The sequence below is a fragment of the Myxine glutinosa genome, chromosome 5, assembly GCF_964187855.1.
Source record: "Myxine glutinosa chromosome 5, kmMyxGlut1.1, whole genome shotgun sequence".
In the NCBI taxonomy this organism is placed as follows: domain Eukaryota; kingdom Metazoa; phylum Chordata; class Myxini; order Myxiniformes; family Myxinidae; genus Myxine; species Myxine glutinosa.
In genome coordinates, this window is record NC_136265.1 from 162,410,172 (window position 1) to 162,434,991 (window position 24,820).

The 24,820-nt window shown below is 43.4% G+C and overlaps 1 protein-coding gene across 2 annotated transcripts; it reads left to right on the forward strand.

Moving 5' to 3' along the window:
- Window positions 1–4,688: 4,688 nt before the first annotated feature.
- On the forward strand, window positions 4,689–24,450 carry UTP6 (UTP6 small subunit processome component). 2 transcript variants are annotated; one of them, XM_068115762.2, is made up of 19 exons: window positions 4,689–5,457; window positions 5,576–5,660; window positions 8,122–8,163; window positions 8,389–8,478; window positions 8,679–8,726; window positions 8,869–8,932; window positions 9,846–9,964; window positions 18,354–18,431; window positions 18,577–18,658; window positions 18,770–18,851; window positions 18,992–19,173; window positions 19,391–19,470; window positions 19,621–19,698; window positions 21,428–21,604; window positions 21,746–21,826; window positions 22,014–22,120; window positions 23,798–23,861; window positions 23,985–24,057; window positions 24,150–24,450. In XM_068115762.2, the coding sequence occupies exons 1-19, from the start codon at window positions 5,366–5,368 to the stop codon at window positions 24,341–24,343; spliced, it is 1,818 nt and encodes a 605-aa protein (XP_067971863.2). In that variant the 5' UTR covers window positions 4,689–5,365; the 3' UTR covers window positions 24,344–24,450. The 2 variants fall into 2 exon arrangements, with proteins under 2 accessions (XP_067971863.2, XP_067971862.2); XM_068115761.2 differs by having other exon boundaries at window positions 5,299–5,457; window positions 22,011–22,120.
- The last annotated feature ends 370 nt before the right edge of the window (window positions 24,451–24,820 follow it).

Sequence of the window (24,820 nt, forward strand, 5' to 3'; positions counted from 1 at the left end):
TTCTGTGTTTTCTGTGTTTGAATGATTCTGTATTTTCTGTGTTTGAATGAATCTGTATTTTCTGCGTTTGAATGAATCTGTGTTTTCTGCGTTTGAATGATTCTGTGTTTTCTGTGTTTGAATGATTCTGTGTTTTCTGTGTTTGAATGATTCTTTGTTTTCTGTGTTTGAATGATTCTGTATTTTCTGTGTTTGAATGATTCTGTGTTTTCTGCGTTTGAATGATTCTGTGTTTTCTGTGTTTGAATGATTCTGTATTTTCTGTGTTTGAATGATTCTGTGTTTTCGGTGTTTGAATGATTCTGTGTTTTCTGTGTTTGAATGATTCTGTGTTTTCTGTGTTTGAATGATTCTGTGTTTTCTGTGTTTGAATGATTCTGTATTTTCTGCGTTTGAATGATTCTGTATTTTCTGCGTTTGAATGATTGTGTTTTCTGTGTTTGAATGATTCTGTGTTTTCTGTGTTTGAATGATTCTGTGTTTTCTGTGTTTGAATGATTCTGTGTTTTCTGCGTTTGAATGATTCTGTGTTTTCTGCGTTTGAATGAATCTGTGTTTTCTGCGTTTGAATGAATCTGTGTTTTCTGCGTTTGAATGATTCTGTGTTTTCTGTGTTTGAATGATTCTGTGTTGTCTGTGTTTGAATGAATCTGTGTTTTCTGTGTTTGAATGGTTCTTTGTTTTCTGTGTTTGAATGATTCTGTGTTTTCTGTGTTTGAACGATTCTGTGTTTTCTGTGTTTGAATGATTCTGTATTTTCTGTGTTTGAATGATTCTGTGTTTTCTGTGTTTGAATGATTCTTTGTTTTCTGTGTTTGAATGATTCTGTATTTTCTGTGTTTGAATGAATCTGTGTTTTCTGCGTTTGAATGAATCTGTGTTTTCTGCATTTGAATGATTCTGTGTTTTCTGTGTTTGAATGATTCTGTGTTTTCTGTGTTTGAATGATTGTGTATTTTCTGTGTTTGAATGATTCTGTGTTTTCTGTGTTTGAATGATTCTTTGTTTTCTGTGTTTGAATGATTCTGTGTTTTCTGTGTTTGAATGATTCTGTGTTTTCTGTGTTTGAATGATTCTGGGTTTTCTGTGTTTGAATGATTCTGTGTTTTCTGTGTTTGAATGATTCTGTGTTTTCTGTGTTTGAATGATTCTGTGTTTTCTGTGTTTGAATGAATCTGTGTTTCTGCGTTTGAATGATTCTGTGTTTTCTGCGTTTGAATGATTCTGTGTTTTCTGCGTTTGAATGATTCTGTGTTTGAATGATTCTGTGTTGTCTGTGTTTGAATGATTCTGTGTTGTCTGTGTTTGAATGAATCTGTGTTTTCTGTGTTTGAATGAATCTGTGTTTTCTGTGTTTGAATGATTCTTTGTTTTCTGTGTTTGAATGATTGTGTATTTTCTGTGTTTGAATGATTCTGTGTTTTCTGTGTTTGAATGAATCTGTGTTTTCTGTGTTTGAATGATTCTTTGTTTTCTGTGTTTGAATGATTCTGTGTTTTCTGCGTTTGAATGATTCTGTGTTTTCTGTGTTTGAATGATTCTGTGTTTTCTGCGTTTGAATGATTCTGTGTTTTCTGTGTTTGAATGATTCTGTGTTTTCTGTGTTTGAATGAATCTGTGTTTTCTGTGTTTGAATGATTCTTTGTTTTCTGTGTTTGAATGATTGTGTATTTTCTGTGGTTGAATGATTCTGTGTTTTCTGTGTTTGAATGATTCTGTGTTTTCTGTGTTTGAATGATTCTTTGTTTTCTGTGTTTGAATGATTCTGTGTTTTCTGTGTTTGAATGATTCTGTGTTTTCTGTGTTTGAATGATTCTGTGTTTTCTGTGTTTGAATGATTCTGTGTTTTCTGTGTTTGAATGAATCTGTGTTTTCTGTGTTTGAATGATTCTTTGTTTTCTGTGTTTGAATGATTGTGTATTTTCTGTGTTTGAATGATTCTGTGTTTTCTGTGTTTGAATGATTGTGTATTTTCTGTGTTTGAATGATTGTGTATTTTCTGTGTTTGAATGATTCTTTGTTTTCTGTGTTTGAATGATTCTGTATTTTCTGTGTTTGAATGATTCTGTATTTTCTGTGTTTGAATGATTCTTTGTTTTCTGTGTTTGAATGATTCTGTGTTTGAATGATTCTGTGTTTTCATGATTCTGTGTTTGAATGATTCTGTGTTTTCTGTGTTTGAATGATTCTGTGTTTGAATGATTCTGCGTTTTCATGATTCTGTGTTTGAATGATTCTGTATTTTCTGTGTTTGAATGATTCTGTGTTTTCTGTGTTTGAATGATTCTGTGTTTTCTGTGTTTGAATGAATCTGTGTTTTCTGTGTTTGAATGATTCTTTGTTTTCTGTGTTTGAATGATTGTGTATTTTCTGTGTTTGAATGATTCTGTGTTTTCTGTGTTTGAATGATTGTGTATTTTCTGTGTTTGAATGATTCTTTGTTTTCTGTGTTTGAATGATTGTGTATTTTCTGTGTTTGAATGATTCTGTGTTTGAATGATTGTGTATTTTCTGTGTTTGGATGATTCATTGTTTTCTGTGTTTGAATGATTGTGTTTGAATGATTCTGTGTTTTCTGTGTTTGAATGATTCTGTGTTTTCTGTGTTTGAATGATTCTGTGTTTGAATGATTCTGTGTTTTCTGTGTTTGAATGATTCTGTGTTTTCTGTGTTTGAATGATTCTGTGTTTGAATGATTCTGTGTTTTAGATAATCATACGGAGCAGTAATTACATTTTGGTTAAGAGTTATAACAGTAACCACAGATCCCATCTATGTGTGGTTCAAGTTGCATCTGATTGTTTATTATTTCCATTTAGTTTAGTAGTGTTTTGTTGCATACAAACATAATCTTACGATAATTCACCAAATGTCCGTCCGTCCGTTTGAAGGTCCGATCCGATCGGCTCAACCGATCGCAACGATATTTTGTGTGGGTATTCCTGGGACCCCTTGGAGTAAAATAGGCTATATCGTATATTGTTTTTCCAATTTTTCCAAACACAATGGAATAATATTTACCGATATTAACTGTGAGGCTTTTGTTGAAATTATACATACCAGGAAAGAGAAGATCGACTCCTGATGAATTCTTCCTATATAAACGTGCGGCTCCGAAAACAAAAACGAAAGAAACTCATCAGCGTGTGCAAAGCGACTGAGAAACAGGTGTAGCGGCCACTTCCGTGTTACAGATTCGGGGCGCAATCTTCACACATAAACGTGCGACTGCACCGATCGTAACGATTTTTTGTGAATATTCCTGGAACCCCTGCAGTAAAATAGGCATAATGCATCATACGTGTTTTATATTACCTCAGCATAATTAAAACCGTGAACACAGCAAATGTTGGGGAGTCCAATGATCTGTACCCGCCCGCCCGCTGGCAACGGTACACGCCCTAAGGGCGGGGCTTAAATTGGGAGGAGCAAATGATCATTTTAACGATTTATATAAACATCCGTTAAATCATATCACACGCAAATCATCAAAATCTAAACAGTATTTTTAGAATTTCAATAAAAAAAACCACATCACTGTTCATATCAGTAAATATTCTTCCATCGTGTTTCAAATCGTGATATCAACTGTACGCTTTTCTTTAGGAAAATTCTTTAGGAAAAAAAAAATGGAATAATTTTGTACCTTTTCTTCAGCTTAGAACTTCAGGATAGACGACATTGCTGATAATAGTTCCTTTTCTCTCTAAAAGGTCCTTTTGTCGCTTTGAAGTTCTTGGCAAACATTTTTATGTTGTCGCTGCTGCCAACGCGACGCGATGGCATTATTCATTACATTCATGACATTCATTCATTTATTCATTCATTTAATGACCATTAAACATTACTCGCAACGGTACCCGCCCTATGGGCGGGGCTTCAATTGGGAGGCCCAAATGAAAAGGTAAAATATCAGAAATTGAAGGCTTTTTCTTATTTTAAACGATTTATATAAACATCCGTTAAATCATATCACACACAAATCATCAAAATCTAAACAGTATCTTACTATAATTCACCAAATGTCCGTCCGTCCGTTCGAATGTACCGCAAAAACGGCTCAACCAATCGCAATAATATTTTGGGTGGTTATTCCTGGGACCCCTGGGAGTAAAATAGGCTATATTGTTATTTTCCAAATTTTTCCAATTTTCCTGTTTTTCCAAACACGATGGAATAATATTTACCGATATGAACAGTGATGTGACTTTTGTTGAAATTCTACAAATACTGTTTATTCTACGTACCAGGAGAGAGTAGATCGACTCCTGACGAACTCTTCCTATATAAACGTGCGGCTCCGAAGTAACATGGCAGCGTGTGCAAAGCGACTGAGAAACAGGTGTAGCGGCCGCTTCCGTGTTACAGATTCGGCGCGCACTCTTCACACATAAACGTGCGACTGAGAAAGACGTGTAGCGGCCGCTTCCGTTTTGCAGAATTCAATCTTTTTTTCAAAATGGGCGCCATGTACTGTTTAGATTTTGATGATTTGCGTGTGATATGATTCAACAGATGTTTATATGAATCGTTTAAAATAAAAAAGCCTTCAATTTCTGATATTTTGCCTTTTCATTTGGGCCTCCCAATTGAAGCCCCGCCCATAGGTCGGGTACCTCTTCCTCATAGTCGGTTCAATGAATGGGAGATGTTGTGATTGGTACGACATACAGCGTCGTGACGTCTGGGGGGCGTGGCTTTGGTGGTTGCCTGCTGCTCATCATGATTGCTGTCTGTTCTGTGAGTGTGAGAGCTTGGTAACGTCTTTAATAAACAACCTGATTGAAGGAGAGTCCTGAACTTACTACAATAGCTAGCTGCTTAGCACATCCCTGGATATTGACAGGATTTGAAGGTACCTTCGATATGAAAAGGTGATTGTATGAGTGAGAGGGTCTTGTCAAAAGGTGAATGTTTTTCCGGTCTATTCATGTTCACTGGTCAATCGTCTTCAACCATAAAAAAATGAACGAATAAAAAACAAATACTTTAATGACGTCCCCGTATTCCCTCCAATGAAAATAAGTAAATAAATTTAATTACGCAGGCATGATGGGCCAAATGTCCACCTGTGTCAAATACAGTATGCACATTGTACTGTATATCTTTGTATTGAAATACTTTGCACTTGCACAATGTATGAGGGTCGTGGCAATGTAGTTGGTGTCGATGCATTCGACTTTGCTTTAAGGTAATTTTGTTTTAGAATCATATTTATTACCTGCGCAACGTCGATTATTATTAAATTTTATTTTTTGGTATATATTTAGTTCTCCTAGTCCTACAACATCTCAAGTAACATTTTAAGTAAAAGCGTAATTAGCATTTCCAGGTCAGGTGGTTATCTTGGCGCCCTCGTGGTGCAATGGCTGAGTGGGTTCAGAGTCGTTTGGAGGACCGCTTTCAAGAGTTAGAACAGCTGGAGAGGGTCGGTCTTTTCACCACCAAAGAGATAAGGTGATTAGGTCTACCTTTACCACTCGAACATGAAGGCTCGTACCTGTGACGTTTTTTAATACTATTCATTAATATACATTGATTGGCCATTCACTTTTGTCCTTTGTGTTGTTACCAGGGCTATTGTGAAGAAGGTGACAGCGCTGGAGTACAGGGTGCTGAGGTGTCAGATTTCCAAGCAGGATTATCTCGCTTACATACAGGTACGAGGACACACTCTTCCTCATTCTCAAACCCTCTCTCCCCAACATTGTGCTCTTCCTCATTCTCAAACCCTTATCCCCCAACTTGGTGCTCTTCCTCATTCTCAAACCCTCTCTCCCCAACATTGTGCTCTTCCTCATTCTCAAACCCTCATTCCCCAACTTGGTCGTCTTCCTCGTTCTCAAACCCTCATTCCCCAACTTGGTGCTCTTCCTCATTCTCAAACCTTCATTCTCAAACCCTCTCTCCCCAACATTGTGCTCTTCCTCATTCTCAAACCTTCACTCCCCAACATTGTACTCTTCCTCATTCTCAAACCCTCTCTCCCCAACATTGTGCTCTTCCTCATTCTCAAACCCTCATTCCCCCAACTTGGTGCTCTTCCTCATTCTCAAACCCTCATTCCCCAACTTGGGCGTCTTCCTCATTCTCAAACCCTCATTCGTCCAACTTGGTCGTCTTCCTCATTCTCAAACCCTCATTCCTCCAACTTGGTCGTCTTCCTCATTCTCAAACCCTCATTCCTCCAACTTGGTCATCTTCCTCATTCTCAAACCCTCATTCCTCCAACTTGGTCGTCTTCCTCATTCTCAAACCCTCATTCCCCCAACTTGGTGCTCTTCCTCATTCTCAAATCCTCATTCCCCAACTTGGTTGTCTTCCTCATTCTCAAACCCTCATTCCCCAACTTGGTGCTCTTCCTCATTCTCAAACCCTCATTCCCCAACTTGGTCGTCTTCCTCATTCTCAAACCTTCATTCCCCAACTTGGTGCTCTTCCTTATTCTCAAACCTCATTCTCCAACTTCATATTCAAATCTTACTCATGAATCCTCATTCACCATCCATACTCCTCCTCCCCCCTTCTCAAACGTTCACAGCTCCATACTCGAACCACTTTCTCATACCGCATTCTCAAACACCCATTCATATACCCCATTTTCTCCTACATCATTCTCACACTTCACTTCTCAAACTTACTTTTCACTTCACTTCACTAGAATAATCGCCATTTCCAGTGCTTCAGTGCCAGATGCCCCGCCTCCCGCGCGCCTGGACCAATCGCGATTTCTGGATCGCAGCGTGCCGACCAATCAAGAGTGACGGCATCCCGAAAAGCAGACGTTACTGGAGGGTGGAAGGAGGGTAATAATAAGGTTGGATGAAGAGTCAGAGGCAGTCGGTGCTGAGTGCAGAGCTGGAGAGGCAGTCTGTGCAGAGTCAGTGTCGGTCCTGAGTGTGCACATTCTGTTTGTGGTGCTGCTGAGTCTCGGAATTAAAGTCTGTCTGTGCTGAGTTCCTGCATTGTACTCTTCCTCATTCTCAACAACCCTAACCCTCATGAGTTCACGCCCTGAGGAGAGAGGCTTGGCGGGCAGACCCAGTTTCGCGAGCACCAAGCAGAACACATGCAGTACAAGCGGTGCGGGTGCTGCACAGCGCCGGGTGGAATGAACATTGGCCAAGGCAGCATGACCGATCCAATGCACGTCTTTTGCACATACACCATATAACCTCGCATCTCCCAGCACATACACCTCATTGACACACTGGAGCATCAACCTCAGTCCACAACAATTATTTTCAGAGCTCGCACTACACAATGCCACATGACGGTGCACCTCCTACCTGCAACTCTCACTCACCTGCCTCTACACCTCATTGGGACCCATGTGGGTCGCTGGCTCATGTATGGGGAGAAAGATGTCAATATGCCCTGACTTATTCCTCTTTCTGTCCTCTTTCTTATCTAATTTTGTGGATGTGAGAGGCACCTTTGTCTTGTTAGTGATATGGTTGACTGTATAAGGGGTTTTTGAGTGCTATGGGCAAAGTCTGTTTCTTATGTGACACTGCAATCTTCTGTAAATACTTGTCAACCTGTTAGTTTTCAGGTGACTCACGGTTCACGTGATCTTCATTTCTCTGCCATGTTGAATGGCTTAACAGTGTCAGGCCAAGGGTTGTAAACTGGCAAGTTGTTGGAGGCAGTGGGATGCAGTTCGTAGATTTCCAAACGAACAAGAGTGACACAATAGGTTGATAGCAGCACGAAACAAGCACTTTACCTGCATGGTAATCATACCTGGAACTGGAAGAGGTCTGATTTGAAACCCAACAACTGGATTAATAGTCAACAGTTTGTAAAGGAAGTTGAGCAAGGAGATGATGCTCTAGGCCCTCTTCCTTTTCGGTGGTGTAAGTCCCTGCCATTGCTTATGACACTTAAGAGGGTAAACGTGCTCGTTGCTTTGCCGACAATCACATGATGAGAAGTGGTATATCGGAGGCTTGTAGTTCTCACTTGTCACCATTGGGAGATCGGGCCAATACATTTGATCACATGGTTGCAAATACTGGTACATTCTCTTTTCTTCCAATTTCATTCTTAGAACTGCCCTTTTTAACCTTTAATTTTTTAACCCAGCCTCCTCCCTTTGTTTCCTTGTCTCCCGTGCAGTACGAGATCAACCTTCTGGCTCTTCTCAAAAAGCGGCGCAAGGTTTGTATCCCACATCTGCTGATGGCTCACAGCATCTTTGTGAATCCTAGTGAATGTCGGTGTGCTGTAAGCACATATTGGCTATTGACAAGTAACCAATGCAATTTGAGAATAAGCTGAAAAGACAAACTTTTGAAGAACAAAACTATAACCCCCACCCCAACATTTTCTACCCCTATCCTTCTGGTCCTTCTGGTCCTTCTGGTACTTCTGGTACTTCTACAGGCTACAGGTTATCATTTTAAGAAAGAGATCGAGTATGCAAGTGTGACTCGAATACATACACTGTTCAAAAGGGCCGAGGCAAAATGGAAGGTCAGCAGTCTTCTGTGGTCGTATATTGTTTACCTCTCTGAAGCTTCACTTGATGTTGTCTTGACTTTTTCACACGTAATTGCTGAAGTTGTGCATCGAATAATGGCTCGGATAGAAACAACCCTGTAACGGTTGTGGCAGTCTCCTCTGCCCTCACTATGTGCAACCGATGACACGTTTGGCTCGTGTCGTTCACCCAGGATGACCTACAGCTGTGGTTATCGCATATCAAGTTCTGCAAGCTGTGGGTACGTTTTGTTCTGATTTGACGTTTAATATTTCGGTTCAACATTCTGAAGCTCCTGTTAACTCATGCTTTTAGATTTGATATGAACATGTGAACTTCATTGTATGTTCTTGTGCAAATTTTCTGCGATTCCTTTCTTGCAGAAATGCAAGCTTCAACTCAGCAAGCTTTACGCATCTATGTTGGCCATCCACCCAAACAAGATTGGTAAGGTATCTGTAGAAATGTGAGAAGGGGGGTGGGGGAGATAGAAGGGGGTTCCCCGATGCCATACACTCGCATGCAGAAAGATGACAGAAAACACGCACAGTACTTGACATCGGACAAACATGGCCGTTGACCCTGTGTGATGGTACTTCCTGGAACACACTGGAAGTTTCGCCATCTGTTATTTCTCTCCGCTGTCAACTGAGCACGTTTAGGGAGAAATCTCCTTACTTGTGGGATTGGTGTTTGTCAATACTCTCTCTATATGCTGACATCAAGAGAGGAGCAGCACGTTAAAATTTTCAAGTCTTTCATATGACTCTGCCAAGGTCGGAAATGAACCCCTGACCTCCCAGACTCAGAATGGACACGTGTAACCACAAATGCCACCGAGTCAGCTTAACCCATCTTTGCAGTTTTATTCTTTACCGTTGCATTGCATTGAGACTCTAGTGATCTCGGCCGCTTTAGTCATCGTCAGGAAAGTGTGTTTGGTCTAACTTTAAGTAGTCGGTGTAGTTTATGATTTTCATCATGCTAACCCACCTCAAATTGTATGTTTCTTTCACATCACTCTTTTGTAGATATGCTCACCTTTCATGCTGTTCCATGTTGTCGTCAATGTTTTGTCGAGAATGGAGTAGGGGGTGAGGGTGGGGGACTTTCAGTTTAGCTTAGTCAGATTTGTCAGGACTAAGATTCATGGTGCACTTGTGAATCTTAAATGGCAGTCGTGCAATAATTAGCAGATCTGACTCGCCTCTCGCCACCACCCAAAATGGATTATATCGTTTAAGTCCTTCCTCCCACTGACAGCATGCCAATCGTACTTGATGATTTCATATTGGAGTTTTGAAAGATGTTTTGGAATCCCTTTTTATTGTTTGACTGTCATTTTGTGCACTTTTCCCAGTGCTGTGGTTAATGGCTGCCAAGTGGGAACTCGAAGAAAATCGATCCTCGGACGGTGCGCGAAGCTTATTCCTGCGAGCCTTGCGTTTCCATCCCGATTCACGTAAACTTTTCCAAGAGGTGCGTTTTGAGGAAGGGTTAAAGTGGGATCGTTTTCCTTGTGATTAGCTTTATTTGCCACTTCCCATTGTCAATGACTGCCTCTCTATATTGGATTGGCCCATTGGAGCAGAATGATGGAAATTACTACCTGAGCCAAAAAAAAAACACTCTATGGAACGTAGATAACTTTGTTTTGTATATGTGTGCTTTATTGTTTTCTTTGTCAAAGTTTTCAAGTTTGTTTGTTTTGTTTGTTCATTCGTTATGTTCCATGAGTGCAAGGCAATGAAGGCCTAAACTGATAAGATCTGACTGCTCCTCCTTGAACAACAATCTGATTGGTTTATGTTGCTCGCTTTGGAGCCCTTTTTAAAATCAATTTTGTTTTATGACAAACAAAACAAACATTTGTCGTCACCCTTCATAATAATAATAATAATAATGCATTTATTTTATATAGTGCTTTTCAGGGAGCCCAAAGACGCTTTGACAGAGTGCAAAACATAATGCATAGCAAAACATAAAAACAATTGCAAAAAACAAGAATCAATAGGGAAATAATCAAAGCAAAAGGAAGGAGAAGGAGAAGGAGAAGAGATAGTCAGGGGTTAAATGCTGTGGGTTAAATGTTGAATGCAGTGTTGAACAGGTGGGTCTTGAGTGATGTTTTGAATGTGGTGAGTGAGGAGGAGTCTCTGATGGTGTGAGGTAGTGAGTTCCAGAGGGTGGGAGCAGCGATGGAGAAGGCCCTGTCCCCCCAGGATCTGAATTTGGTCCGGATGGGGGGGGGGGGGGTCAGGAGGTTGGTACCAGCAGAGTTGCGGTTGGGAGTGTGCCTGGAGAGGTCAGCCAGGTTATGGAGGGCTTTGTAGGTCAAGAGGAGGATTTTGTACTGGATTCTCTGGGAGATGGGGAGCCAGTGAAGCTTGTAAAGGACGGGGGTGATGTGGTCACGGGTCCGGGAATGGGTGAGTAGACGGGCAGCGGAGTTCTGAATGTATTGGAGTTTATTGGTGATTGTTGAGGGTGAACCATAGAGGAGGCTATTGCAGTAATCCAGACGGGAGGTGATGAAGGCGTGGATGAGGGTTTCTGCAGCCATGGAGGAGAGAGATGGATGGAGACGGGCGATGTTTTTCAGGTGAAAGAAGGCTGTCTTTGTGATCTGTTTAGTGTATTTGTCGAAGGAGAGGGTTTGGTCAAAGATGATGCCAAGATTCCGGATGTGAGGGGAGGTGGATACTGGGATACCGTCGATGTTGAGGGCAAAGTTATTGGTGGATTTTATGAGCGTTTTTGGGCCAATGATTATTTCAGATTTATCATAGTTAAGTTTGAGGAAGTTGATTTGAAGCCAGGATTTTATTTCAGTCATGCAGTTTGTCAGGATAGAGTGGGTGGCGGTGGAGATGGACTTGGTGGAGATGAAAAGCTGGATGTCATTGGCGAAGCAGTGGAATTGGAGACCATGACGGTGGATTAAGTGACCGAGGGGGGACAGGTAAAGGATGAAGAGGAGGGGGCCAAGAACTGAACCTTGGGGGACACCTTGGGGGAGGGGAGCAGTGGGGGATTTGCAGTTATTGATGGAGATGAACTGGCGTCTGTCAGAGAGGTATGATTTAATCCAAGAGAGGGCAGTGCCAGTAACGTTAAAGGTGGTTTCAAGTCGGGTGAGGAGGATGGTGTGATCGATGGTGTCAAAGGCGGCGCTGAGGTCGAGGAGGATGAGAATGTTGAGGTTGCCAGCGTCAGAGGAGAGGAGAAGGTCGTTGGTGATTTTGAGGAGAGCAGTTTCAGTACTGTGGTTGGAGCGGAATCCGGATTGGAATGTTTCATACAGGTTATTGGCAGAGAGGTGATGTTTGAGTTGAGCGGCTACAGCGCGTTCCAAAACTTTCGACAGAAAGGGTAGGTTGGAGATGGGTCTGAAGTTGTTTAGGGTGTCAGGGTTTAGTCCAGGTTTTTTCAGAATGGGGGTAACAGCAGCAATTTTGAGGGATGGTGGGACGATGCCTGTAGACAGGGAGGAGTTTATTGTTGCAATGATAAGTGGAGAGAGAACAGGAAGGGAGGCTTTGACAAAGCTGGAGGGGATGGGGTCAAGAGTGCAGGTGGCAGTTTTCATTCCTATGAGGAGTTCAGAGAGGTCAGTAGGGGAGATTGGGGAGAATTGAGACAGGGGATGGCAGGATAAGGGGGGGGGGGGCAGGTGGTTTGAGGGGGAGCGGGTGCGGTGGTGGTAAAGCTGTTGTCGATGTTTTCAACTTTGCGTTGGAAGAATGAAAGGAAGGAGATGCAGTTGTCTACTGTGAATGACTGGGTGGTGGTGTTCAGGGGGCTGAGGAGTTTGTTTATTGTAGAGAAGAGTGCTTTTGGGTTTCCGGAGCCAGAGTGGATAATTTGAGAGTAGTAGGTGGAGCGGGCGCGGGAGAGGGCATCTTTGTAGTGTTGTAGGTGGTCCTTGTAGGCTTGGGAGTGAATTGTGAGACCTGTTTTATTGCGGAGTCTTATGTTACCCTTACCTGCTTTGTATAGAAATGCCCCTAGTCTCACCTGGTAGAAACAAACCTGAATCCAATTTGATCTACCCACCCTGTGTCGACCCCATTAGACCCTGATTTTTTTAATTTATTTTTATTTATGCTGTGAACAAAATTTGGTACATTATGGGTGATGATGGTTGTGGTCAAGTTTCATCGAAATTGTGTGTGTAGTTTCGGAGAAGTTCTGTGTGTTTATATACTGACTCACTTATGCACACCATGTGATGCTAATACCTCCCCTGAACACTGCGTTCCAGGTGAGCTAAAATTCGGTCAGGTGCTGTAGCTTTACTCAACTCGATGCCGAGTTGCTTTTCCTCCATGGAATAGGTTGAGTCTCAGAGGATCAGTCTTTCAGATGAATGTAACCGAAATAACAGCAAAAATAAATTTTGTTTTTTCCATTTCATATTGTCACGTGACTACCATTGGTGAACACCTTAGGGTAGCACGGATGAACAAACGAACTGTTACTCTGAGGCGTTCAGTTCAAATGGCGGAGAATACATGTGGGGGAAGCAAGAGCGAGGGGGAGAACCCAGAGACTTACCTGAACGGCTTCCACTCAACGTCTCCACACCTGAAAAAAAAAAACTCCAACGCAAATAAATAAAAATGTACAAAAATAACATATTTATTTAAATAAATGTCGGTACAAAGAAAATGCGTGATAAACTAAATTCCTAAAATGGGACGTCCCTACAAACGGATCAAAAGACAGACAAAAGGGAAAAATAACTGAAATTAAATAGGCGTCTGTGTGCACTTAACTCAATTTGGGTCAGGGTGTCTCGTCAGGGGTCGTGAAAATCGTCTCGGGGATCCGCGGGAAAATGCGTTCGCTCTAGTGCACAGCGCGTGGGTGGCAAAAACCAGGCCTCGCTGTGTGTCGCGCTCACTCCGGGCCTCGCGCGCGAATCGAACGGGCCACGCTTGTCCACTCGCCGTTCCTGCTTGGAAACCCATGGCTCTTCCTCCTCATGACCACCAGCAAGATGTCGGAACACGGCCGGTCCGCGATGAGCTTCCTTGAGCCAGAGAGCAAAGTCCACCGTTCGTACGAGGTCCATTACAAGATAGCACAAGAGGTAATTCGGTCAGAGCGAGGAGCCAAGGAGAAGAGAGCAAAATGTCCACGAGCGAAAAGCCAAGAAGAAGAAGTGAGAGAAAATGTCCGCTAGCGTGTTATGCCAAGAATAAGAGCAAGAAAATGTCCGCTAGCGCGTTCTTTTATCACCCAGGCTCTGATGTCATCTGGGGTGCTTCGCCAATCAGCGAGTCGCTTCCTACCAGTCTTTCCCTGCTCTTATAAGCAAGTCCCATCTTACCCCGGCCTTGTGCCAATCAAAACCCCTACCAATCATCACGGCCCTCTGCCCGCCCATCCTGTGCGCTTCCAAAGTCAGTCATCAGCGGCAGCGCTCAATCTCCTGTCTTTCAGTAGGTTTTTAATTAGGGTGTTTAAATGCGTGCGATTGGCTTGTGTCTATGGTGTGGTGCCAAAAGGGACAAAGGAAATAAATTGCAGAGGTAACGACATGCAAGGGATAAATTACCCATATTCCCTAAGCTAATTAACATAATATACCACTCCTCGTAATGGGGACGAAGATACACCTTACACGACATCCGGGCTAATACAAATTCCCTACTTATTACATGGTTCTTCTTCTTCATCGTGATATACGGAGCATGCTAATTTATGCACTCTACCTGGTCTATGGTATCCCTACCCCCTACAAACGTAACAATATTTGAATTTGATGTGTGAATAAACAAAAAAAAATTCATATATGGATAAACTATATTTATTCTAGTTTTTGTGTTTTTCCTATTTCATCAAAATTTCATCTGAAACACTTTTCTTAGTTATGTATTTATTTATTGGTATGCAGCCTGTGGCTGCTTGGCTGCATCATTTTCTGGGGCGTGGCTTTGCCGCTGATGCAATGCCCCCGTTGCCAGCTAGCTGGTACTCATTTTGCTGACTTCGGAAGGATGACAGGCTGAGTCGACCCACCTGGTGTTAATTCAACGGCACGCCAGGGTCCCAAACTCAAGACCATAGGATCTTAAGCCAGTCACCTTTCCCGTTAAGCCAATAACAGGCTTTTATTTTGGTTAGACGACCCTTTGATCATAACGTTACCCTTTGTTTTGACATCCAGAGAAAAAAATGTTTCCGTACTTTCTCAATAATGGCCTAAATATATTCTACTGATAAATACTGTATTAATCTTTTTTTCTCTTTTTTTTTTATTTTTTTTTATTTATTTATAAGTAATATGACTTGGGTTTTTTCCCTTCAATCCCTCAGTGATGTTGTGGTTAGAGCATTCTTTCTGAGCCTGGGAAGTCAGCAGTTGATTCTGACCCTGGCCAAGTCATTTTAAAGATTGTATGTGCCTCTTCCTTGGTTGATGCTCAGCACTTTGAGGATAGAGCAGAGATAACCCCTTCGGGTTTGGTTTCTTGGAGATTTCTCTAAAATTTGCAGAGGTGGCGGCGTTGTCACCCCGCTGATTGCGGACAAGAAAATAAAATGGAGCCATCACTTCTTGGTGGTGCCAGGACGGTGTGTGCTTCGGCAGGGAGGTGTGCGGGGGTTAAAATGCATGCATTGTGTTACGGATTCGTCACTTCCGTTGTTGTGGTTCTCATCCACTGTAAACATTTTTGGTTGCATGTACTATTATTGTTATCGTTTAAGAATTGGAGATAACTGTTTTCAAAAGGTAAAAAAAGTTAGTGTTTTAAAAAGAAACCGGAAACCGGATCGGGAACCGGACGAAGAAGAAGAGGAGGAAAAGGAGGCGGAGAGAGTGAGGTCGGAGAAGGAGCCGAGCTGCGTTGAGGTTTTGAGCAAACGCTGGCGAACGGGGGTCACAAGTGAACTTTGGGGTTTCCTGGGAAAGGGATTCCTGCGACAGAGTTGTTATCGCTGTGACAGATAAACCTGCGTGACAGGTTTTGCGGTTGATTCCGAAGAGAATCATTGGAGTGCCGTTACGTCTCGAGAACGGACCGTTGGCCATTTTGCCTCGCGCTGGATTTTCACATCGCTCCAGGTTTTGCACCTCGCTTCAACCATTTCACCGCATCCAGACGTAACCTGGTGTGTGTGTGTAACGTGGATTTTGAGTGTGAATTTGCGGTTCGCTGATTGGGAGCCGTTGAACGTCCATACCCGAAGGTGTGATTTCCCAGCCACCTCTTGACACTTTTGCCCATCTTTGGCAGTGTGACTGTCAACCGAGCGGGATTCTGGTCTCGATACAGCATCGTTCTGACGATCAATGGAGCGTGGATCGACTTTTGTTTGAAGCTGGGACAGAGACATTGGGAATGTTATTTTTGCTCACTTGGAGCACAGTGAGTTATATTGTACGAAACTGATGGTACCATCATCGGAATGATATTGCTGCGGTTTTGAGATTGGCACATTGAGGTCATTAAAGGTTAAAGGGTTGCCCCCCCATAGTTAGTTCCACGAGCAACATATAGGCCCATTTGTAGTGTAGTTATGTCTTAGTATGTGTAAGAATAGGCCATTTCCCCTCTTAGTACCTGCATTGTGTAAAGACAGGAGAGTAGGCCCCATTCATTTTGCTCCAACCTCCAATTCTACTTCTATGGGCGCAATCCATCCCGCGCCCCATTTGGCTGACCACCAGTCGAGTAACACGAGGTAGGCCTAAAAAGGTGGGGGCGGCGTTGAGGTCGGGAGCAGCAGAGGCGATGACGGTAAGTGCCACCAGCCAATCAGAGCTCGAGCGGCATGGCGTGAGAGGGCGTGGTGAAGCGTGTCTGGAGAGTTCCAGAAGGTTCGCGGGGCGTGCCTATATAACCCGCTGCGAAAAGCCCTCGAAAGGACTAGGACTTGGTTGAAGGACTTGCAAAGGACTAGCGTGGGAACACTTGATTGAGAAGGACTGGCAGAGGATAAGCGCGTTGCAAAGGATTTGCAGAGAGGGAGCTTCATAAGATGACTCGTGTGCACACAGCAGTGGCAAAAGGACCTGCTCGTAAAGGATTTGTTTGAGGACTTGCGCAGAGAGAGAGAGGAAGAGGCGTTGAACCGTACAAGTACGCGGGCGCAGCCAGACGCGCCGGTAAACGCATATAGCGCATTTCCAGCCACGCGAGTAAGCGTGGCCATAACCGCAAGTGAATAACCGCCAGCCGCGCCAAAGTCCGCTCCCTACCATTCGCCCCGTGATAACCCGCTCCGTTCAGACGACACGCGGCGAGCTCCTGCTTTCACCTACATCCATCTCCAAGGGACATGCCGGGGACCGAGAGAGCTGCACGGAGCCATCCCTGAATGCGCTGGTGAACATCCACCTGCCATCAGCAATCCCCGTGTGAGTGTGTGTGAGAGACGGGCCCGTGTCCTTGGGATTAAGAATAAGACTGTATAAGCTGCTCTGTGTCTCTTCATTCTGTACTGTACATACGTGTGATAGTAATTAAACCATTTGTTCTTCCTTTCTTCCCAATTCGATCGTCTTTGTGATTTCGCCATTGACTAAGCGTGGTACGAATAGAACCGCTTGAATCGGGGTCTCGTAATTAATAATAGCGCGAATCACGTGTACGCAAACCGCTCGGCGTATCATCAACACACGTGGTTCGTGCGGGGCGTATTTCCTCGCTTCCAGGGCAGCGCTAGTACTTCGGTAACGGCGAACTTGGTCCTGCAACCCTATTTAGCGCTGTCCGGAAGGGACGTAATAGGTCCCGGGTTGCGCCAGGTCAGTCAAGACAAGGGGACTAATCCCCCCTTGGTAAGGGGAGAAGGCCGGCGGCAGATCCGCAACAATATATTGGTTGTACAATTGATTAATATTGTTATTGTACTGTTATTCTTGTGTGACCTTAATACAATACTTGTTTGTTGGTAACAATTGGTGTGGTTTCACCATTGATCTTTGACATACAGAATAACACATCTTTGTGCCGTGACTCCTCCCGGGGCTCGGAGGTACACCGTGACCGGGGTTTGGGGAGGAGCACGTAACAATTGCAACAGCTGGACTGGTAGGATACCCTAGGGCCTAGAGGTACACACACTTACCTTTCAGCCATCTAGCTTGAGTTTAAATATTGGCCCAGCTATAAAGTATAAACTGTCATCCTGGTATTTTGCATGCAGTGTGAGGCATCACTGTGTCCCGTCCCTGGGATGGATGTTAAACTTGGTGTCCTGTCTGGCAGCATTTAGTTGGTGGACCGGAAGAGTAGGTGCCAGGCACCCCAAACAAATTCCAAATTCCTGTTCTAACCTATAGGGGGGCACTGCATCATCCCTATCCCCCAGCAATTGGTGCTACACATGAATGGAGAAGTGCAACAGCTCTTTCCTGAGCCAAAGATGGTAGACAACAAAAACAACAACAGGCATTTTAAGGCCATTTTCCCTGCTGGAGTGGGGGTTAGCCTTGCGGGCCCCATGACAATCTTCTCCATTTTGCCCTATTTTCTGCATCTCCCCTTGTTAACCCCTTTGCCCGCATTTCTTCTTCCACCACCTTTAGCCAAGTCTTTCTCGGTCTTCCCCGTCCTCTACGTCCTTCTACATTCATTGCCATCACTCTTCTCAACCAGTCACTTTCATCCTTCCTCAACACATAAAGAAAACCCCAATAAAATAATAAGGAATACTCTGCTTACTATAAATCACGTAACAACAATGACTGTCACTGTGGCTCATGTTTATCCAGATTTTTGGAGCTATCCCTGGCAAGTTCCGTTCTCTGTGAATAACCCATTTGGGATTTGTGTAACCCAAACACGGTCGCATTAATGCCTGCCTTGTGTGATTTTGGGCGAACATTGCTCGTCTTCTGTGCCCTTTGTAGTATTTCCGCATGGAGCTGCTGCATGCCCATTCGTTGCACAATCGACGCAACCTGCTGCTGAGGGCTAAGATTAAAGAGGTGAGTCCTATCATTTGTAATAATAATTATATTATTGAAAAGGCTTTTTAAGGCTGTAGTATTGTAATGTGACCTTTCAGTGAAATTACCACCCTGAAAACCTCTCTTCTTTCCCACTCTCTCCCCCTCCTCCCCCTTCCACCAGAATGAACATGACTTTCCACAATGTGTAATGAATGGTGACGTTGCGAGAGTAGTATATAGAAATGCGACAGTGCAGGTTCCAGGTACGAACCCACTGCACCATTAACACCTCCACCAGTTTTTGCTTTGTATTTGAGAAGAGCAGTCTTTTCCCACCATCGGTTGCACTCTTCATATGTTGCTTTGTGTGACAGATGCGAAATTCCACGTCTTGCTGTTGAACATTGCCAAGTTGTTCTCCTTCACGCAGAAGCTGTGCGCAGAGATGCAGGCTGAGTAAGTGTTTGATGACCAGAAGAGGAAGTCTTAAATTTATCACAAAGCAAGGTTCAATGCGTTTTGTCTTTTTTAAGTGTTTTCTCTGTTTTGCACAAAAAATAAATCGTTCTTATCCATCCATATCTTGTGTTGTGCAGCCTGTGGGAACACCATTCCAATGACCCAGCAACTTGGGATATTTTTGCAAAACAACAGCTAAAACAGCACTTGGTGGCGGCCCCCTTGATGGAGGCCCCAGTGAAGGGTTCTTTGAGCTTGGCTAAGAGAGAGAAGAAGAGTTACACAGTGTATGAGGAAGCAATAAAGGTTCTCAACACAGGTAGGATTCACTTCTTCATGAAAGAGGGTGTACCTTTTTCTTTCTTTTTTTTCTTTTTAACACACAGGCAGAGCACTCCAATTGGCTTTCTTGAGAAACTGTGGTTGTGCTGTCCCCACCCAATCCTCCACCATCGCCGAATTTGTGTGATTTGAATGCAAAGGTCTGTTTTTAATGTATGTATTTATTGGTTTATTTCTTTATTTTTACCGATTAGAGGAGATGTGGAGATTGTACATCAACTTCTGCTTGTGGCGGCTACGGAAGAGAAAGACGAGGATGGTGTCAGTGAAAAAAGTAGGAAAACGCGCTCTGCATCATTTCCACTTTGTATAATCGTCTTGTTTGCCTATCGCTTTGGATTCGGTTTCTTACCCATTACCTTTGATATTTTGGGTGCAATTGTGCACATACTATTGCACATGGTGATTTTCATTTTTATTTTAGATGATGGTGTATACACTCTCTGTGTTTGAACGTGCACATGACGCAGGCCTGCTGGGCGAGAAGCTCCACATGCAGTGGGTAAGAAAACTGTTAAGGCTTGCAGTTTGTGCTAGATTTGGTAGCTACCTGTTATTCTACACCTGTGCCGTCCACTTGTCCATTTGCAACAAGTCATGGGCCGCTTACTGGGGTGCTGGTGCTTGGTTTGTTTATCCTGAGGATGATCTTAACCCAAATGATTCGTACTTTATTTCGAGTTGAATCATCCTCGAAAATTACCTCTGCCACCGAAGGTGGGCGGAGGTTGTGCTTTCACCTCTGTCTGTTTGTCTCTCTGTGAACAGGATATCTCAAAGTTGTGGACAGATTCAGACAATTTTGTGGACAGGTCGGGTGTGTGACGATGATGAGTTGATTCGAATTTGGTGAATATCTGGATCCGGATACTAGAATTAAAAAAGTGATTCTTCACCATTGATTGATGGTGTCAAAAACGATATTACATTTCAAGAAGGATTATGACAAAAATATGTGGATGAGTTGGTTAGGTGACAAGAACAAGCCGATTAGATTTTGGTTCAGGTCCGAATCCAGATCTGGTCTATCGGTGGATACAAAATATAAACTATTCAGCCTGGAGGATGAATGTGCTCTGCCGAGTGCCATTCTAGTTTGTAAATTAAACATCAACATTATTTTGTAAATCAAACTTGTTTTTAAAGGGATATCATTACAAATGCAGCAAAATTACAAGGTGACTGCAACCCCTCCTTCCCATTTTCCCCAATTAGGTACAGCTCAGCGATGTTTAAAAGCAACGAGAACACACTGGAAGGAGGTGCTGACTCATGCCATTTTTCTGTTAGACCAATACCGCCCCTGAGGGTGCTTGGCTATAGTCACGTGGCCCGGTCTGAGTAAATGTGGGTTGGACTTATTTTCTTAGCGAGCTCAAGTTGAACACGTCCGAGACGTTCACAATATGAATATTTGTCAAATTTGGCGATTTTAGCAGTCCTCGTTGTCCCGTTATTCTGCAGACAAACAGACTGGATTATCACAATACTCATGTTGGGCTAGCGGCTAGGGTGCCGGCTTAGGATCCTAGGATCCTGGGTTCGAATCCCGGTCGATCGCTGAATTAACGCCAGGGGGGTTGACTCAGCCTGTCATCCTTCCGAGGTCGGCTAATTGAGTACCAGTTCACTGGTAATTCCCTGTTTGTCGTTAAAGGCGGCAAAAAGGGTTGGCGTCAGGAAGGGCATCCGGCCGTAAAAACATTGCTTCAAAAAGGGGACCGAAAAACAACAACAACCACAGTTCCCGAAAAAGGCCAACCCCCGCTTTGCGGGGAAAAATGGCCTCCAAAGGTGGTTTTTTTTTTTTTCCCATGTGCCCGGCCTATGGCCACGGTGTGCGTAATTACAGAGACCTTGGGCTGTTAGGGTGTTATTGGGGGACACCAATCTCTTTTTGCAAGTGTAGCCGATTGATGCCGGTACCCTGGGACCAACTCCAAATTGCTTCCTTGACTGCTGGGATGGAAATTTCAAACGGACAATGTAATCCTTGTCGGTTAAAGAGATTGCATTTGCTTTAGTAATTGCAGAGGACATTCTGACATTGCGGAAGCTAGTTTGTAATGGTGCGCACATGCAGATGGATGTGCGTGTGCGTGACAAAGTCACAAATTCTACCGTTTGCTTACCTCTAGAACAGATTGCTTATTTTGCAGCTTTCCCCTCTGGACCAAGCATTTTGCTATTCTTTTGTTTCCCTTCACTCACTCTGCTGTTATGCTGCACAGGTGAAAACTTTACAAAAAGCCAACATGTCAGACAAAGCAAAGACGACAGCAAGGGAAATGGTGCGCAAGTTCCCACTACATGTACATGCTTGGATCACCTTGGCGAGGTTATTATGGGACGACCCACCTGCAGCACTGTCATCTTTCCAGGAAGGTTTCGCTGCTCTGCCAGAAAATGTAAATGTTACCAAGATGTGCACACAGCCTTTGAAATTGATTTTGCATTATCTCTGTCTTCCTTTCTGATTGGGTTGTTAATACAGCCTTGCTGGTCAATTAAGTTTTATTGTTCGAACTTACTGCTGTGTACCATGACAGGAAGTGCTGCCCTTGTGGCTACTACAGATGAAATGGAGCGAAGACAAGCAAAGCATCCAAGAAACTGAGCAAATGTATCAGGTGTGTTTGCTAACCTTTTAATTTTGGACAAAATCCTTTTTGGGGCTGAGATGGTGGGAATATGAGGATTTTTTTTTTTGCCGACTCTTGCAAACTTCATTCTACTGTGATAAGTTTGCTTTCATCGCCATTTATAACTGGTACTACGTGTATTGAGGGGTAACATTATTATTTTGCTTCACAGCAGTCGGTGCTTGCTAGCTCTCGCTCCCTGAGCAGCCATGCCAAAGCGCGATACCTCTTTTGGGCCAATGACATTGGTGGATACAAGAAGGCACGCCGTGTGTTTTGCAGGTTTGTACACTCTGACCTGTTCACCTGACTTCTGTCTTGGTACCAAGTTGCTCCACCAGATACGATAATGTGCTTCCTTTTTGATGTACTGTACTTGATGTTGATGTTTATGTACTTGATGTACTTGATGTACTTACTTTTTCACATGCGAAATTTGCATTTATGTTTATTTAAATTATACAATGGACTACAAAATGTAAATGTTTCATGATATTTGTTATATTGTTACGGACGCGGTTAAGGATGTTATTTTGACCGAGCGGTGGTATGACCGCGACCAAACAGTGCTTCCCCGATTAATACCCGATTTGCCCCAAACTTTGGCCGGATCGCGCCACCGCTATTCAATCGGGAAAACTCTAAAGCGACCGAATACAAAGAGGAAGAAGACGTACAGAAGAGTAATTGGATTTATTATTTACACATATAATCAAGAAGAAAGCAGTCACGTTTATTTACAGACGAGATTAGATACACAGTGCAACGCTAGCTTACCTACAGTCTTAATTAACCCAGGGACAGAACAAACAAGGACAGACTCACACGGGGAATGATGATAGGACTGGCGGGAGATGGATGGCTGGCGGGATAGGGAGGTCCACTGGTCCTTCAGCACGATTGACTCGTTGGGCAGCCGCCGCTCCTCTGCGGCCCTGCTCCAAACTGCCGTCCAGGCCTCACGCTGCTGTGGCTGCAGTTTCGGTGGCTCCAGCTGCAGCAAATGCAGTTGCGGTGGCTCGAGCTGCAGTAAGTGCAGTTTCGGTGGCTCGATCTGCAGCGCAACTCTGGACTTCTCTCGGACTCAACTCCTTGGACTCCCTCTCGTCTCTCTGTAAAATCTCATCTCTCTTCTGCCGCTTGGGAAACGCCCTGCCTGCGGGTTATATAGGCCCCGCCCCTCAACCTTCGCGAACCTCCTCGATGTTTCTTTCCACACCCTCTCCAAGTCCAACCCCTTGTTCGTGGTTGGTTGAGTGGGGCTGACTCACTCCTCCCCTCTATGACGAGGTGAGGACCCGCCTTTCTTCCCCAACCCTGCCTCGTGGCCAATGGCGGCAATTGTTGGAGCGGAGGTAGTTTTCAATCGACGAAAGGGGGAATGGAGGTTTTTGGGAGTGGGAATGAAGGGAATCTATCTCTTTCACTGGTGCAATGGAGTATTTCAATTAATGGGAGACACAGCCTTACCCTAAAACACATAAGATATAACTATTGAACAGGGGTATTCTATGATTGGCTGTGGTGTGGATGCTTTATGGACTAATTATGGGATGCCCTTTGACCTTTACACAGCTCCGGAGGCAGGAGGCGCAGAATAATAATAATAATAATACACACAATCAAAAAAATACAGTCCTCATATCCGCAACAATATTATATCACCTTTATCTATCAATATTGTTGAACTGAAGATCAAATAGCTGTATGTTGAAATAGGTTGAAAAAGTCAAAACTTTACATGGGGTGTACTTACTTTTTCACGTGACTGTATATATATATATATATATATATATATATATATATATATATATATATATATATATATATAAAGAATGCCTTGCAGTTTTCAGTCATGCCCTCAATGTGCATTTTCTTTGCTAAAGAGGTTGTTACCTGAGGCATGATGATGGAGTCCACCTGGTGGACGTCTCACATTCCATCTCCTTATCATTTCAGGTTGCACGGGCTGCAGCCTCACATTTTGCAGTTCTTTAGCACCATGCTGGATATTGAGAAGCAGGTTTTTATCATCACTTCATTGTCTTTTGTAAATGCTAATTTAGATGGAAACCTTTTTGCAAAGGAACATATTTTTATTGTGATGCATTTCTCCAGAATCTGTTTGACTGTAGCATTTACACAGGGCGGAAATTCCATCCATCACCTGAGAGACTGTTATGAGCGATGTCTGCACCAGTTTGGACCCACAGAGCCAGGTAGTCTAATTTTGGCACTCACTCATTGTAAAGATGTGCTATGTCTAGTCACAGGCAATGGTTTATTGTTTTCCTTTGCCCACGACCCCTAGATATGTGGTTGAGGTACATAAAGGAAGAACTTTCTCATCCGTCCGGTTCTCCGGTACAATGTGGTCATATCTTCTGGCGAGCTACACAATCTCTACAGGATGCCTACAGAGTGGAGTTCAAGAACAAGTATGCTGGCCTGCAGGCTGGCATGGACCTTGATGTCAAGGACTCTGAGACAGTTCTGGTTGGATGAGGGAACCTGGGACTGTCTGATGTTTATTATCCGAAAACCTTTCATGTTTATAAAAACCACTGCACAGAGTCAGAGTGTCTATAAACTTCCCCCTTTTTGCTATCTTTCACCTTGTCATTGTATCCTTGTATTGGTATGGCTCCATTGACGAAGTCGCCGGAGGCGTTATGCTTTCGTGTTGGCTTTCCGTCCGTGATAGGTTTTTGTTACTGCGGTAACTTAAGAATGGATGAAGGGATCCAAGTTAAACTTGGTACAAGTTTGTATCCATGCAAAGATTAATTGATTCGATTTATGGGATCAAGAGGTCAGAGGTCATGTTAGGTAAAAGTTATATTACCCTGCCAACTTGTCAACCATTGATGAGAGGATTTTGACTGAACTTGAACTTGGTCATGTGTGTAAAAACAAATTTTTTCACTCCCCTCTGGTGATTTTGCACAAGAAACCTCCATCATCCCATCCCCAACCAAGATA

Excerpts from the sequence above, each read along its gene's own strand:
- UTP6 (XM_068115761.2), top strand. The coding sequence starts at position 5,366 with ATGGCTGAGTGGGTTCAGAGTCGTTTGGAGGACCGCTTTCAAGAGTTA. Across the intron at positions 19,471-19,620 it reads GGATGGTGTCAGTGAAAAAA|ATGATGGTGTATACACTCTC; the intron begins GTAGGAAAACGC and ends TTTTTATTTTAG. Across the intron at positions 21,605-21,745 it reads TCGCTGCTCTGCCAGAAAAT|GAAGTGCTGCCCTTGTGGCT; the intron begins GTAAATGTTACC and ends GTACCATGACAG.